General features: G+C 34.0%; 13 protein-coding genes across 13 annotated transcripts; 6 read left to right on the top strand and 7 right to left on the bottom strand.

Annotated features, from left to right (window-relative positions):
- The first annotated feature begins 1,355 nt into the window (after positions 1-1,355).
- On the top strand, positions 1,356-1,844 carry LOC125780056 (histone H3). Its single transcript, XM_049461563.1, has one exon. It carries the CDS (start codon positions 1,434-1,436, stop codon positions 1,842-1,844), a length of 411 nt encoding a protein of 136 aa, XP_049317520.1. The 5' UTR covers positions 1,356-1,433.
- A 489-nt stretch (positions 1,845-2,333) lies between these two features.
- LOC125780081 (histone H2A) lies at positions 2,334-2,802 on the bottom strand. The gene has a single exon (XM_049461589.1). It carries the CDS (start codon positions 2,743-2,745, stop codon positions 2,371-2,373), a length of 375 nt encoding a protein of 124 aa, XP_049317546.1. The 5' UTR covers positions 2,746-2,802; the 3' UTR covers positions 2,334-2,370.
- Positions 2,803-3,008: 206 nt separating this feature from the next.
- Positions 3,009-3,748, top strand: LOC125780038 (histone H2B). The gene has a single exon (XM_049461545.1). The coding sequence runs from the start codon at positions 3,045-3,047 to the stop codon at positions 3,414-3,416; it is 372 nt and encodes a 123-aa protein (XP_049317502.1). The 5' UTR covers positions 3,009-3,044; the 3' UTR covers positions 3,417-3,748.
- A 609-nt stretch (positions 3,749-4,357) lies between these two features.
- LOC125780077 (histone H1-like) lies at positions 4,358-5,131 on the bottom strand. Its single transcript, XM_049461585.1, has one exon. The coding sequence runs from the start codon at positions 5,101-5,103 to the stop codon at positions 4,381-4,383; it is 723 nt and encodes a 240-aa protein (XP_049317542.1). The 5' UTR covers positions 5,104-5,131; the 3' UTR covers positions 4,358-4,380.
- Positions 5,132-6,141: 1,010 nt separating this feature from the next.
- On the bottom strand, positions 6,142-6,492 carry LOC125780074 (histone H4). The gene has a single exon (XM_049461582.1). The coding sequence runs from the start codon at positions 6,451-6,453 to the stop codon at positions 6,142-6,144; it is 312 nt and encodes a 103-aa protein (XP_049317539.1). The 5' UTR covers positions 6,454-6,492.
- Positions 6,493-6,755: 263 nt separating this feature from the next.
- Positions 6,756-7,192, top strand: LOC125780070 (histone H3). Its single transcript, XM_049461578.1, has one exon. The coding sequence runs from the start codon at positions 6,782-6,784 to the stop codon at positions 7,190-7,192; it is 411 nt and encodes a 136-aa protein (XP_049317535.1). The 5' UTR covers positions 6,756-6,781.
- A 489-nt stretch (positions 7,193-7,681) lies between these two features.
- Positions 7,682-8,150, bottom strand: LOC125780072 (histone H2A). The gene has a single exon (XM_049461580.1). It carries the CDS (start codon positions 8,091-8,093, stop codon positions 7,719-7,721), a length of 375 nt encoding a protein of 124 aa, XP_049317537.1. The 5' UTR covers positions 8,094-8,150; the 3' UTR covers positions 7,682-7,718.
- Positions 8,151-8,356: 206 nt separating this feature from the next.
- On the top strand, positions 8,357-8,915 carry LOC125780073 (histone H2B). The gene has a single exon (XM_049461581.1). The coding sequence runs from the start codon at positions 8,393-8,395 to the stop codon at positions 8,762-8,764; it is 372 nt and encodes a 123-aa protein (XP_049317538.1). The 5' UTR covers positions 8,357-8,392; the 3' UTR covers positions 8,765-8,915.
- Positions 8,916-9,705: 790 nt separating this feature from the next.
- LOC125780069 (histone H1-like) lies at positions 9,706-10,479 on the bottom strand. The gene has a single exon (XM_049461577.1). It carries the CDS (start codon positions 10,449-10,451, stop codon positions 9,729-9,731), a length of 723 nt encoding a protein of 240 aa, XP_049317534.1. The 5' UTR covers positions 10,452-10,479; the 3' UTR covers positions 9,706-9,728.
- A 1,010-nt stretch (positions 10,480-11,489) lies between these two features.
- On the bottom strand, positions 11,490-11,840 carry LOC125780075 (histone H4). The gene has a single exon (XM_049461583.1). The coding sequence runs from the start codon at positions 11,799-11,801 to the stop codon at positions 11,490-11,492; it is 312 nt and encodes a 103-aa protein (XP_049317540.1). The 5' UTR covers positions 11,802-11,840.
- Positions 11,841-12,103: 263 nt separating this feature from the next.
- On the top strand, positions 12,104-12,540 carry LOC125780071 (histone H3). Its single transcript, XM_049461579.1, has one exon. It carries the CDS (start codon positions 12,130-12,132, stop codon positions 12,538-12,540), a length of 411 nt encoding a protein of 136 aa, XP_049317536.1. The 5' UTR covers positions 12,104-12,129.
- Positions 12,541-13,029: 489 nt separating this feature from the next.
- On the bottom strand, positions 13,030-13,498 carry LOC125780082 (histone H2A). The gene has a single exon (XM_049461590.1). The coding sequence runs from the start codon at positions 13,439-13,441 to the stop codon at positions 13,067-13,069; it is 375 nt and encodes a 124-aa protein (XP_049317547.1). The 5' UTR covers positions 13,442-13,498; the 3' UTR covers positions 13,030-13,066.
- Positions 13,499-13,704: 206 nt separating this feature from the next.
- LOC125780037 (histone H2B) lies at positions 13,705-14,247 on the top strand. The gene has a single exon (XM_049461544.1). The coding sequence runs from the start codon at positions 13,741-13,743 to the stop codon at positions 14,110-14,112; it is 372 nt and encodes a 123-aa protein (XP_049317501.1). The 5' UTR covers positions 13,705-13,740; the 3' UTR covers positions 14,113-14,247.
- Positions 14,248-14,285: the final 38 nt, after the last annotated feature.

Raw genomic sequence — 14,285 nt, 5'->3', positions numbered from 1 at the left:
GTATAATTCTCTCCCGACTAGAGAAATTTGTTACAGAAAACTCAATTCTTCCCGACTTCCAACATGGATTTCGAAAGCAACATGGCACCGCACACCAACTTCTGCGGGTCTCCGAATTTGTTGCTAACAACCTCAACAAAGGAAGACACATTCCTATGCTCCTGCTTGACTGCAAACAAGCATTCGATCGGGTCTGGCATGATGGGCTTATTTATAAGCTTATAAAGCTAAACTTCCCACATTACCTCATTGGCTTAGTAAAATCTTTCTTGTCTGACCGGAAAATCACTGCTCGGGTGAATAGTGAGCTCTCTGAAGCTCACCCGATCACGGCAGGAGTCCCTCAGGGCTCCAAACTCTCCCCAGTGCTGTTCAACATTTACTGTTACGACATCCCAACCGAGGAGAAAATTCTCACAGCCCAATATGCGGATGATGTCGCCTTCTTGTACGCCTCCCGTACAATTAACTTCAGCACATCCGCCCTCAACAAATTCATCCCCACTGTCCTCGACTGGTACTGGATGTGGAGATTCGATATCAACACAACCAAATCAGAGGCAATCTTCTTTTCACGGAGGAAACGAATTCCACCAAAAATCTTGGTAAACAGGTTCCCCATCAAATGGAGCCCCTCCGCGAAATACCTCGGTGTTGTCTTCGACAGGCGGCTAACCTGGACGAAACAAATCACAGCAGTCCGAGGTAAAGCCAATGGCGCCTTCAGCGCATTAAAACCCTTTTTTACCAATAAAAAGGTTTCCCAAAGCACCAAAAAGCGAGCTTTCAATGCTATCATTAGAAGCATCTGCTCCTACGCCATCCCTATTTGGGGCTCTGCCTCACCCAGACAAGTGTCCAGGCTTCAATCCACATACATGCGTCTACTAAGATCTGCTCTTAACTTCCCGTGGTATGTTAGAAACAAACAGATCCTAGAGGAAACAAATCTTCCTTCCATTCAATCGGCAGCCATTACCTACGCTGCAAATCTCCGGGCGTCAGTAGCTACCCACGCCAACCCCAGCATCAACTGTCTTGCCACTCTCAGGTGCAAGAAAACCGACCGTTTCAGAAGGCCATGCATCCTAACAAATCCTTCCGCTCCCACCTAACCAAAAATTCGAGCTTCGCTTATTAGCGTCAGATTCTTTTGAGGGCCACTACCGCTCACAAATGAATCTTCCTCCTTCTCCCCCAAATTACATTCTAGGTTCATAACCATATGGTTGGCAACCGGTGTGGGGGGGTTTTAGTCGGTAGGCGCATCAAGCGAATCCGACACTACCCGCCAGGGTGTCTTTAGAAGATTTCCCCCCCACATCTCTTCAAAAAAAAAAAAAAAAAAAAAAAAAAAAAAAAGTGTATGGTAAGATATATTAGTGCAGTGACTTTTCAGTTAAGGTGGAAATTAAATAAGTGCAGTGAAAAAAATGGCTCGTACAAAACAAACAGCCCGTAAATCGACTGGTGGTAAAGCACCACGCAAACAATTGGCAACCAAAGCAGCTCGTAAAAGTGCTCCGGCAACTGGTGGTGTAAAGAAACCTCATCGCTATCGCCCCGGTACAGTGGCATTACGTGAAATTCGTCGTTACCAAAAAAGTACTGAATTATTAATCCGAAAATTGCCATTCCAACGTTTGGTTCGAGAAATTGCTCAAGATTTCAAAACAGATTTACGTTTCCAAAGTTCTGCTGTTATGGCTCTACAGGAAGCAAGTGAAGCATATTTGGTTGGTCTGTTTGAGGATACAAATTTGTGCGCCATTCATGCAAAGCGTGTCACAATTATGCCAAAAGATATTCAATTGGCCAGACGTATTCGTGGAGAACGTGCTTAATTGAATTGAAGAAGATAAATATCCAAACGGTCCTTTTCAGGACCACAATTTCTCAACGAAAGATCAAAATTTTACATATAATGATAAAAATAAATACTCAAACGGTCCTTTTCAGGACCACAATTTCTCAACAAAAGATTAAAACTTTAAATCTAATGATATACTATATATTGTAGATAGAAATAAATTTACAAATTAAATTCCGCTTATAATCCACGGAACTGTACATGTGTACCACCACCTACTTTTTTTCGCTATTATTTACCTACTGTATTCTACCGTAAGTTGTCTCTGCAGATGACTTTACTTATACATTCATGAGTATGAATCTAATATTTGTTGTTATATGTGTATCGTATGTAACCAGTTTTATATAACGAATCAAGTTTTATTACTAATACATATGTAGTTTTTATGAAAGTAATATCAACCTCTTTGAATATAAATACTTTGTCGTCCTGAAAAGGACGGTTTTATTCTTTTTTTAGATAATATGTTAATAGTAAGACTTTTCGAGACCAGAAATTTATGCTTTTTTCTCAGTCTTCTTTGGTAAAAGTACAGCTTGAATATTTGGCAAAACACCACCTTGAGCAATAGTGACTCCAGATAATAGTTTATTCAATTCTTCATCATTACGGATGGCCAATTGTAAATGACGTGGAATAATTCTTGTCTTTTTGTTATCACGGGCAGCATTACCAGCCAATTCAAGAACTTCAGCTGCCAAATATTCCATAACAGCAGCTAAATATACGGGAGCACCAGCACCAACACGTTCAGCATAATTGCCTTTGCGCAACAAACGGTGTATACGGCCGACAGGAAATTGAAGCCCAGCACGATTTGAACGCGACTTTGCCTTGCCTTTCACTTTACCACCTTTACCACGTCCAGACATTTTTTAATATAATTTATTTAACACACGAAAAGGAAATATGAATCACTATAAGCTTGCACAACGTACACTGCACAATTCACTCACTTTATGTAAACTCTCCCAACATACTAACGCTGCTTATATACTTTTTCATTTCGTAGTCAAGGTAAATTGACATGACTTCGTGACTCTTCGTGCACCTTTCAACGACTTCTCGAATAGTTTATATGGAAAAATGTACTTTAAAGCAACTGCTTTATTGTGAGTATAGAATTTATTTCGAAAAGTGTTAGTGGAAAAGTGAAGTGAGAAAAAAAAACATGCCTCCTAAAACTAGTGGAAAAGCAGCAAAGAAGGCTGGTAAGGCCCAAAAAAATATTACCAAAAACGACAAGAAGAAGAAGCGTAAGAGGAAGGAAAGTTATGCTATTTACATTTATAAAGTGTTGAAGCAAGTACATCCTGATACTGGTATTTCATCAAAAGCCATGAGTATCATGAACAGTTTTGTGAATGATATTTTTGAGCGTATCGCTGCTGAAGCATCGCGTTTAGCTCATTACAATAAACGTTCAACTATCACTAGTCGCGAAATCCAAACTGCTGTACGTTTACTTTTGCCTGGTGAATTAGCCAAACATGCTGTGAGCGAAGGTACCAAAGCTGTCACTAAATACACAAGTTCCAAGTAATTTGTTCAAATGATAAAAAAAAATAGCAAAAAGGCCCTTTTCAGGGCCACAACATATAAATTAACAAAGAGATGATATATGAGTATACAAACACAGTATATGTACTAGTAGATTTGGCCATGCGTTGCTGTGGCAATAGTAATACTATGATAATAAACTATTGAATATAGAGTAAGTGTGGGTAATATGGTACTCCTGTGTTTTTTTGCAAAACTATTTAGTATAGGGTAATCCTAATTAGGAGCTGTGAAATTTCAAAGAAAAGAAAAAAAAATAAAATAAATATCTAATTGTCACCCTTTGTAAACGTTCATTACTCACTTATTTATAATTTATTATGCGGGTAACATTATACCATATTAACCTAACCATTTATACCATATTACCCGCGCGTTTTTCATAATGGCAATTTCTGACTTCTTTCACATTTTTAATCACAAATTTTATACCATATAATATTATGCATTTTAAGTAAAGGGCTATATTTGCCAATATTAAAATACTAGAAACAATTCAGTTTTGAAGGTTTTTTACAAATGTTTTCGCAGTTATAGCCTAAATACAAATTGGTATACCATATTACCCACACTTAATCTAGTGAAAATATCTAAATAAAGGATAAAAATCCAAGTACTAATGATTATGTTTACAAATACATAAATAAATACATTTTTTATTTATGAATTATTTTACTTATAATGTAATTGAGATATAAACATGACATGTAATTTTTATTGTATACATACATATATTTATCCTATACATTGAATGATATATATGAAAACACATAATACATACATATGTATGTGCACAATCATCATCAATTCATTTAATAATTAAAATTATTTTAATGTTCTTGCTAAAAATTCATTTTTGATCGATATGTTAAACATTTTTGTAGCCCTGAAAAGGGCTTATTTTATTTCTTATTTGCCACATAGTTTTTTTTTCTTCTACCTGGGCTTTACTTTTTAGATGGCGCTTTTTTGGCGACTGGCTTTTTATTGACCGCGGCTTTCTTGGTTTTAACACTAGGTGTTTTTGCTTTTAACGTCTTTGCTTTATTTGGAGTCGATTTAGCTTTAGCTGGTTTGGCTTTAACAGATCCAGTCTTTTTTGCATCCTTCGCTTTAGCCTTTTCACTTTTTTTCTTCTCTGCTGTTTTCTTGCTAGCAACACTTTTCTTCACTTTTTTCTCGCCACTTGCTTTCTTACCGCCAACTGCTGCCTTCTTCTTTGACGCCACACCATCTGTCGATTTCTTTTTGGGCTTCTTCTCAATGGATTTCACCGCTTTTGACTTCGATTTACCTTCACCGGATTTACTTGATTTATTGGCAGCCACTGATAATTTAAAAGAACCAGATGCACCCTTTCCTTTGGTTTGAATTAATTTACCACTAGTAACAGCAGATTTCAAATAACGCTTGATAAATGGTGCTAATTTTTGAGCATCACATTTGTATGTAGCACTAATGTACTTTTTAATAGCCAAAAGTGATGAGCCACCACGTTCTTTTAAATTCTTAATTGATGCATCAACCATTTGTTGAGTTGGTGGATGAGTAGGAGCGACTGAAGGCTTTTTTGGCTTAACTGCTTTTTTAGCAGCAACTTTTTTCTCAGAAATAGCAGAAGATCCGGCTACCGGAGAATTAACATTCGTAACAGCAATTGCTTCAGACATTTTCACTTTTATAAACTTTTATTTTGTATTTATTAAATACACACTTTACGCACTAATTTATAGATGAATTAATACCTTTAAATTGCTATACCTTCTTAAATTGAGAAGCGAGGTGAAAAGATGAGTAACAAAATTGAACGATCCAGTGCAATTTAACATCTCCAACGGACAAACTTTTAAGTTTATTTAATTTACTAAAAATCAAATATTTAATATAACAAACCATTTTATACGCAGTTTGATAGCCTAAATGTGTTGCTTTAATATTTTAATGCTCATATTTCTTTACGGTATATATTTTTCATTTAAAATGAATTTTTGTTCAAACTTTGCTCTCTAAAAGTCAAAATTTCCCTCTTTAAATTTAATTTTCTCAATTATTTTTAAATCAAACCTTAAATTTATTTTACAAATTTAAAATAATTTATATTAGCAATAATCTAAAGAAGTAATAAAATGTTTTCATTAAGAAATAAATATAAATAAAAATTAAAAAAATAACTTGAGGTTATTTGTTAGGGCCCTTGTGCGGTTATTCATTAACTATCAAGAGTATGTAAATGAAAAAGTCAAATTTAAACTTAAATGAAGTAAAATAATAGTATGTAAACAAAAAGCGGTTTTATGCGATCAATTCAAAATTTGTTAATATATTGTCGGATAAATTTCTACTCAAATCCTACATTAGTAATAATTTTATACTAAACTTACTTACCATACATACATATATACATCCATACACACATAGGTCCGTAGATAATGTAATTTTTATATCTACTCATATTCCGTTCCAACATACTTCCTCATAAATAATGTGAATGCAATATATACATATACATACGTATTTGGATATTTGATAAATAATATTAAATTGGAATGAATGCTAACTACAGGCAAATTAAGAATTGTGACAAAATTACTTTTAGATATGAATTTGTTATTTTTCGGTTAATTTATCATTATTTTGAATCTTCGTTTAATGAATATCGTGGTCCTGAAAAGGACCGTTTTGTTTTTTATATTTGATAGTAAAATTGTTTAACCGCCGAATCCATACAAGGTACGTCCTTGTCTCTTCAAAGCATATACAACATCCATTGCTGTAACTGTCTTCCTTTTAGCGTGTTCAGTATAGGTAACTGCATCACGGATAACATTCTCCAAAAATACTTTTAAGACTCCACGAGTTTCTTCATATATCAAACCAGATATACGTTTTACACCTCCACGACGAGCCAAACGCCGAATAGCAGGCTTAGTGATTCCCTGGATGTTATCACGTAAAACTTTACGATGACGCTTAGCACCACCTTTACCCAAGCCTTTTCCACCTTTGCCGCGACCAGTCATTTTTAACTTTTTAACTTTTACACTTTAACACTTTAACACTTTTACCAGCCGATCACTGCACGCTCTATAGATTTCTGAAGAACTAAATTATTGCACGTGTATTTATACAAAAGTCAACAACTAACAATGTGACTTACCTATATACAGAAAATTTCATCTCTTTCTAACACATGAATATAGTTAAGACTCCATCCACCCTGAAAATATGAACTTTTGAAACGTTATGAAGTATTTTATTACTTGTGCACAAATTATTAGTGTATGGTAAGATATATTAGTGCAGTGACTTTTCAGTTAAGGTGGAAATTAAATAAGTGCAGTGAAAAAAATGGCTCGTACAAAACAAACAGCCCGTAAATCGACTGGTGGTAAAGCACCACGCAAACAATTGGCAACCAAAGCAGCTCGTAAAAGTGCTCCGGCAACTGGTGGTGTAAAGAAACCTCATCGCTATCGCCCCGGTACAGTGGCATTACGTGAAATTCGTCGTTACCAAAAAAGTACTGAATTATTAATCCGAAAATTGCCATTCCAACGTTTGGTTCGAGAAATTGCTCAAGATTTCAAAACAGATTTACGTTTCCAAAGTTCTGCTGTTATGGCTCTACAGGAAGCAAGTGAAGCATATTTGGTTGGTCTGTTTGAGGATACAAATTTGTGCGCCATTCATGCAAAGCGTGTCACAATTATGCCAAAAGATATTCAATTGGCCAGACGTATTCGTGGAGAACGTGCTTAATTGAATTGAAGAAGATAAATATCCAAACGGTCCTTTTCAGGACCACAATTTCTCAACGAAAGATCAAAATTTTACATATAATGATAAAAATAAATACTCAAACGGTCCTTTTCAGGACCACAATTTCTCAACAAAAGATTAAAACTTTAAATCTAATGATATACTATATATTGTAGATAGAAATAAATTTACAAATTAAATTCCGCTTATAATCCACGGAACTGTACATGTGTACCACCACCTACTTTTTTTCGCTATTATTTACCTACTGTATTCTACCGTAAGTTGTCTCTGCAGATGACTTTACTTATACATTCATGAGTATGAATCTAATATTTGTTGTTATATGTGTATCGTATGTAACCAGTTTTATATAACGAATCAAGTTTTATTACTAATACATATGTAGTTTTTATGAAAGTAATATCAACCTCTTTGAATATAAATACTTTGTCGTCCTGAAAAGGACGGTTTTATTCTTTTTTTAGATAATATGTTAATAGTAAGACTTTTCGAGACCAGAAATTTATGCTTTTTTCTCAGTCTTCTTTGGTAAAAGTACAGCTTGAATATTTGGCAAAACACCACCTTGAGCAATAGTGACTCCAGATAATAGTTTATTCAATTCTTCATCATTACGGATGGCCAATTGTAAATGACGTGGAATAATTCTTGTCTTTTTGTTATCACGGGCAGCATTACCAGCCAATTCAAGAACTTCAGCTGCCAAATATTCCATAACAGCAGCTAAATATACGGGAGCACCAGCACCAACACGTTCAGCATAATTGCCTTTGCGCAACAAACGGTGTATACGGCCGACAGGAAATTGAAGCCCAGCACGATTTGAACGCGACTTTGCCTTGCCTTTCACTTTACCACCTTTACCACGTCCAGACATTTTTTAATATAATTTATTTAACACACGAAAAGGAAATATGAATCACTATAAGCTTGCACAACGTACACTGCACAATTCACTCACTTTATGTAAACTCTCCCAACATACTAACGCTGCTTATATACTTTTTCATTTCGTAGTCAAGGTAAATTGACATGACTTCGTGACTCTTCGTGCACCTTTCAACGACTTCTCGAATAGTTTATATGGAAAAATGTACTTTAAAGCAACTGCTTTATTGTGAGTATAGAATTTATTTCGAAAAGTGTTAGTGGAAAAGTGAAGTGAGAAAAAAAAACATGCCTCCTAAAACTAGTGGAAAAGCAGCAAAGAAGGCTGGTAAGGCCCAAAAAAATATTACCAAAAACGACAAGAAGAAGAAGCGTAAGAGGAAGGAAAGTTATGCTATTTACATTTATAAAGTGTTGAAGCAAGTACATCCTGATACTGGTATTTCATCAAAAGCCATGAGTATCATGAACAGTTTTGTGAATGATATTTTTGAGCGTATCGCTGCTGAAGCATCGCGTTTAGCTCATTACAATAAACGTTCAACTATCACTAGTCGCGAAATCCAAACTGCTGTACGTTTACTTTTGCCTGGTGAATTAGCCAAACATGCTGTGAGCGAAGGTACCAAAGCTGTCACTAAATACACAAGTTCCAAGTAATTTGTTCAAATGATAAAAAAAAATAGCAAAAAGGCCCTTTTCAGGGCCACAACATATAAATTAACAAAGAGATGATATATGAGTATACAAACACAGTATATGTACTAGTAGATTTGGCCATGCGTTGCTGTGGCAATAGTAATACTATGATAATAAACTATTGAATATAGAGTAAGTGTGGGTAATATGGTACTCCTGTGTTTTTTTGCAAAACTATTTAGTATAGGGTAATCCTAATTAGGAGCTGTGAAATTTCAAAGAAAAGAAAAAAAAATAAAATAAATATCTAATTGTCACCCTTTGTAAACGTTCATTACTCACTTATTTATAATTTATTATGCGGGTAACATTATACCATATTAACCTAACCATTTATACCATATTACCCGCGCGTTTTTCATAATGGCAATTTCTGACTTCTTTCACATTTTTAATCACAAATTTTATACCATATAATATTATGCATTTTAAGTAAAGGGCTATATTTGCCAATATTAAAATACTAGAAACAATTCAGTTTTGAAGGTTTTTTACAAATGTTTTCGCAGTTATAGCCTAAATACAAATTGGTATACCATATTACCCACACTTAATCTAGTGAAAATATCTAAATAAAGGATAAAAATCCAAGTACTAATGATTATGTTTACAAATACATAAATAAATACATTTTTTATTTATGAATTATTTTACTTATAATGTAATTGAGATATAAACATGACATGTAATTTTTATTGTATACATACATATATTTATCCTATACATTGAATGATATATATGAAAACACATAATACATACATATGTATGTGCACAATCATCATCAATTCATTTAATAATTAAAATTATTTTAATGTTCTTGCTAAAAATTCATTTTTGATCGATATGTTAAACATTTTTGTAGCCCTGAAAAGGGCTTATTTTATTTCTTATTTGCCACATAGTTTTTTTTTCTTCTACCTGGGCTTTACTTTTTAGATGGCGCTTTTTTGGCGACTGGCTTTTTATTGACCGCGGCTTTCTTGGTTTTAACACTAGGTGTTTTTGCTTTTAACGTCTTTGCTTTATTTGGAGTCGATTTAGCTTTAGCTGGTTTGGCTTTAACAGATCCAGTCTTTTTTGCATCCTTCGCTTTAGCCTTTTCACTTTTTTTCTTCTCTGCTGTTTTCTTGCTAGCAACACTTTTCTTCACTTTTTTCTCGCCACTTGCTTTCTTACCGCCAACTGCTGCCTTCTTCTTTGACGCCACACCATCTGTCGATTTCTTTTTGGGCTTCTTCTCAATGGATTTCACCGCTTTTGACTTCGATTTACCTTCACCGGATTTACTTGATTTATTGGCAGCCACTGATAATTTAAAAGAACCAGATGCACCCTTTCCTTTGGTTTGAATTAATTTACCACTAGTAACAGCAGATTTCAAATAACGCTTGATAAATGGTGCTAATTTTTGAGCATCACATTTGTATGTAGCACTAATGTACTTTTTAATAGCCAAAAGTGATGAGCCACCACGTTCTTTTAAATTCTTAATTGATGCATCAACCATTTGTTGAGTTGGTGGATGAGTAGGAGCGACTGAAGGCTTTTTTGGCTTAACTGCTTTTTTAGCAGCAACTTTTTTCTCAGAAATAGCAGAAGATCCGGCTACCGGAGAATTAACATTCGTAACAGCAATTGCTTCAGACATTTTCACTTTTATAAACTTTTATTTTGTATTTATTAAATACACACTTTACGCACTAATTTATAGATGAATTAATACCTTTAAATTGCTATACCTTCTTAAATTGAGAAGCGAGGTGAAAAGATGAGTAACAAAATTGAACGATCCAGTGCAATTTAACATCTCCAACGGACAAACTTTTAAGTTTATTTAATTTACTAAAAATCAAATATTTAATATAACAAACCATTTTATACGCAGTTTGATAGCCTAAATGTGTTGCTTTAATATTTTAATGCTCATATTTCTTTACGGTATATATTTTTCATTTAAAATGAATTTTTGTTCAAACTTTGCTCTCTAAAAGTCAAAATTTCCCTCTTTAAATTTAATTTTCTCAATTATTTTTAAATCAAACCTTAAATTTATTTTACAAATTTAAAATAATTTATATTAGCAATAATCTAAAGAAGTAATAAAATGTTTTCATTAAGAAATAAATATAAATAAAAATTAAAAAAATAACTTGAGGTTATTTGTTAGGGCCCTTGTGCGGTTATTCATTAACTATCAAGAGTATGTAAATGAAAAAGTCAAATTTAAACTTAAATGAAGTAAAATAATAGTATGTAAACAAAAAGCGGTTTTATGCGATCAATTCAAAATTTGTTAATATATTGTCGGATAAATTTCTACTCAAATCCTACATTAGTAATAATTTTATACTAAACTTACTTACCATACATACATATATACATCCATACACACATAGGTCCGTAGATAATGTAATTTTTATATCTACTCATATTCCGTTCCAACATACTTCCTCATAAATAATGTGAATGCAATATATACATATACATACGTATTTGGATATTTGATAAATAATATTAAATTGGAATGAATGCTAACTACAGGCAAATTAAGAATTGTGACAAAATTACTTTTAGATATGAATTTGTTATTTTTCGGTTAATTTATCATTATTTTGAATCTTCGTTTAATGAATATCGTGGTCCTGAAAAGGACCGTTTTGTTTTTTATATTTGATAGTAAAATTGTTTAACCGCCGAATCCATACAAGGTACGTCCTTGTCTCTTCAAAGCATATACAACATCCATTGCTGTAACTGTCTTCCTTTTAGCGTGTTCAGTATAGGTAACTGCATCACGGATAACATTCTCCAAAAATACTTTTAAGACTCCACGAGTTTCTTCATATATCAAACCAGATATACGTTTTACACCTCCACGACGAGCCAAACGCCGAATAGCAGGCTTAGTGATTCCCTGGATGTTATCACGTAAAACTTTACGATGACGCTTAGCACCACCTTTACCCAAGCCTTTTCCACCTTTGCCGCGACCAGTCATTTTTAACTTTTTAACTTTTACACTTTAACACTTTAACACTTTTACCAGCCGATCACTGCACGCTCTATAGATTTCTGAAGAACTAAATTATTGCACGTGTATTTATACAAAAGTCAACAACTAACAATGTGACTTACCTATATACAGAAAATTTCATCTCTTTCTAACACATGAATATAGTTAAGACTCCATCCACCCTGAAAATATGAACTTTTGAAACGTTATGAAGTATTTTATTACTTGTGCACAAATTATTAGTGTATGGTAAGATATATTAGTGCAGTGACTTTTCAGTTAAGGTGGAAATTAAATAAGTGCAGTGAAAAAAATGGCTCGTACAAAACAAACAGCCCGTAAATCGACTGGTGGTAAAGCACCACGCAAACAATTGGCAACCAAAGCAGCTCGTAAAAGTGCTCCGGCAACTGGTGGTGTAAAGAAACCTCATCGCTATCGCCCCGGTACAGTGGCATTACGTGAAATTCGTCGTTACCAAAAAAGTACTGAATTATTAATCCGAAAATTGCCATTCCAACGTTTGGTTCGAGAAATTGCTCAAGATTTCAAAACAGATTTACGTTTCCAAAGTTCTGCTGTTATGGCTCTACAGGAAGCAAGTGAAGCATATTTGGTTGGTCTGTTTGAGGATACAAATTTGTGCGCCATTCATGCAAAGCGTGTCACAATTATGCCAAAAGATATTCAATTGGCCAGACGTATTCGTGGAGAACGTGCTTAATTGAATTGAAGAAGATAAATATCCAAACGGTCCTTTTCAGGACCACAATTTCTCAACGAAAGATCAAAATTTTACATATAATGATAAAAATAAATACTCAAACGGTCCTTTTCAGGACCACAATTTCTCAACAAAAGATTAAAACTTTAAATCTAATGATATACTATATATTGTAGATAGAAATAAATTTACAAATTAAATTCCGCTTATAATCCACGGAACTGTACATGTGTACCACCACCTACTTTTTTTCGCTATTATTTACCTACTGTATTCTACCGTAAGTTGTCTCTGCAGATGACTTTACTTATACATTCATGAGTATGAATCTAATATTTGTTGTTATATGTGTATCGTATGTAACCAGTTTTATATAACGAATCAAGTTTTATTACTAATACATATGTAGTTTTTATGAAAGTAATATCAACCTCTTTGAATATAAATACTTTGTCGTCCTGAAAAGGACGGTTTTATTCTTTTTTTAGATAATATGTTAATAGTAAGACTTTTCGAGACCAGAAATTTATGCTTTTTTCTCAGTCTTCTTTGGTAAAAGTACAGCTTGAATATTTGGCAAAACACCACCTTGAGCAATAGTGACTCCAGATAATAGTTTATTCAATTCTTCATCATTACGGATGGCCAATTGTAAATGACGTGGAATAATTCTTGTCTTTTTGTTATCACGGGCAGCATTACCAGCCAATTCAAGAACTTCAGCTGCCAAATATTCCATAACAGCAGCTAAATATACGGGAGCACCAGCACCAACACGTTCAGCATAATTGCCTTTGCGCAACAAACGGTGTATACGGCCGACAGGAAATTGAAGCCCAGCACGATTTGAACGCGACTTTGCCTTGCCTTTCACTTTACCACCTTTACCACGTCCAGACATTTTTTAATATAATTTATTTAACACACGAAAAGGAAATATGAATCACTATAAGCTTGCACAACGTACACTGCACAATTCACTCACTTTATGTAAACTCTCCCAACATACTAACGCTGCTTATATACTTTTTCATTTCGTAGTCAAGGTAAATTGACATGACTTCGTGACTCTTCGTGCACCTTTCAACGACTTCTCGAATAGTTTATATGGAAAAATGTACTTTAAAGCAACTGCTTTATTGTGAGTATAGAATTTATTTCGAAAAGTGTTAGTGGAAAAGTGAAGTGAGAAAAAAAAACATGCCTCCTAAAACTAGTGGAAAAGCAGCAAAGAAGGCTGGTAAGGCCCAAAAAAATATTACCAAAAACGACAAGAAGAAGAAGCGTAAGAGGAAGGAAAGTTATGCTATTTACATTTATAAAGTGTTGAAGCAAGTACATCCTGATACTGGTATTTCATCAAAAGCCATGAGTATCATGAACAGTTTTGTGAATGATATTTTTGAGCGTATCGCTGCTGAAGCATCGCGTTTAGCTCATTACAATAAACGTTCAACTATCACTAGTCGCGAAATCCAAACTGCTGTACGTTTACTTTTGCCTGGTGAATTAGCCAAACATGCTGTGAGCGAAGGTACCAAAGCTGTCACTAAATACACAAGTTCCAAGTAATTTGTTCAAATGATAAAAAAAAATAGCAAAAAGGCCCTTTTCAGGGCCACAACATATAAATTAACAAAGAGATGATATATGAGTATACAAACACAGTATATGTACTAGTAGATTTGGCCATGCGTTGCTGTGGCAATAGTAATACTATGATAATAAACTATTGAATATAGAGT

The sequence above is a fragment of the Bactrocera dorsalis genome, unplaced genomic scaffold (assembly GCF_023373825.1).
Source record: "Bactrocera dorsalis isolate Fly_Bdor unplaced genomic scaffold, ASM2337382v1 BdCtg057, whole genome shotgun sequence".
NCBI lineage: Eukaryota > Metazoa > Arthropoda > Insecta > Diptera > Tephritidae > Bactrocera > Bactrocera dorsalis.
Note: the sequence above shows the minus strand (reverse complement) of the source record. Positions and strands in the feature narration are given on the sequence as shown.

Bases quoted from the DNA above. Each gene is read 5' to 3' on its own strand.
- LOC125780074 (XM_049461582.1), bottom strand. From the start codon at position 6,453: ATGACTGGTCGCGGCAAAGGTGGAAAAGGCTTGGGTAAAGGTGGTGCT.
- LOC125780075 (XM_049461583.1), bottom strand. From the start codon at position 11,801: ATGACTGGTCGCGGCAAAGGTGGAAAAGGCTTGGGTAAAGGTGGTGCT.
- LOC125780071 (XM_049461579.1), top strand. From the start codon at position 12,130: ATGGCTCGTACAAAACAAACAGCCCGTAAATCGACTGGTGGTAAAGCA.
- LOC125780081 (XM_049461589.1), bottom strand. From the start codon at position 2,745: ATGTCTGGACGTGGTAAAGGTGGTAAAGTGAAAGGCAAGGCAAAGTCG.
- LOC125780073 (XM_049461581.1), top strand. From the start codon at position 8,393: ATGCCTCCTAAAACTAGTGGAAAAGCAGCAAAGAAGGCTGGTAAGGCC.
- LOC125780038 (XM_049461545.1), top strand. From the start codon at position 3,045: ATGCCTCCTAAAACTAGTGGAAAAGCAGCAAAGAAGGCTGGTAAGGCC.
- LOC125780072 (XM_049461580.1), bottom strand. From the start codon at position 8,093: ATGTCTGGACGTGGTAAAGGTGGTAAAGTGAAAGGCAAGGCAAAGTCG.
- LOC125780056 (XM_049461563.1), top strand. From the start codon at position 1,434: ATGGCTCGTACAAAACAAACAGCCCGTAAATCGACTGGTGGTAAAGCA.
- LOC125780069 (XM_049461577.1), bottom strand. From the start codon at position 10,451: ATGTCTGAAGCAATTGCTGTTACGAATGTTAATTCTCCGGTAGCCGGA.
- LOC125780082 (XM_049461590.1), bottom strand. From the start codon at position 13,441: ATGTCTGGACGTGGTAAAGGTGGTAAAGTGAAAGGCAAGGCAAAGTCG.
- LOC125780070 (XM_049461578.1), top strand. From the start codon at position 6,782: ATGGCTCGTACAAAACAAACAGCCCGTAAATCGACTGGTGGTAAAGCA.
- LOC125780077 (XM_049461585.1), bottom strand. From the start codon at position 5,103: ATGTCTGAAGCAATTGCTGTTACGAATGTTAATTCTCCGGTAGCCGGA.
- LOC125780037 (XM_049461544.1), top strand. From the start codon at position 13,741: ATGCCTCCTAAAACTAGTGGAAAAGCAGCAAAGAAGGCTGGTAAGGCC.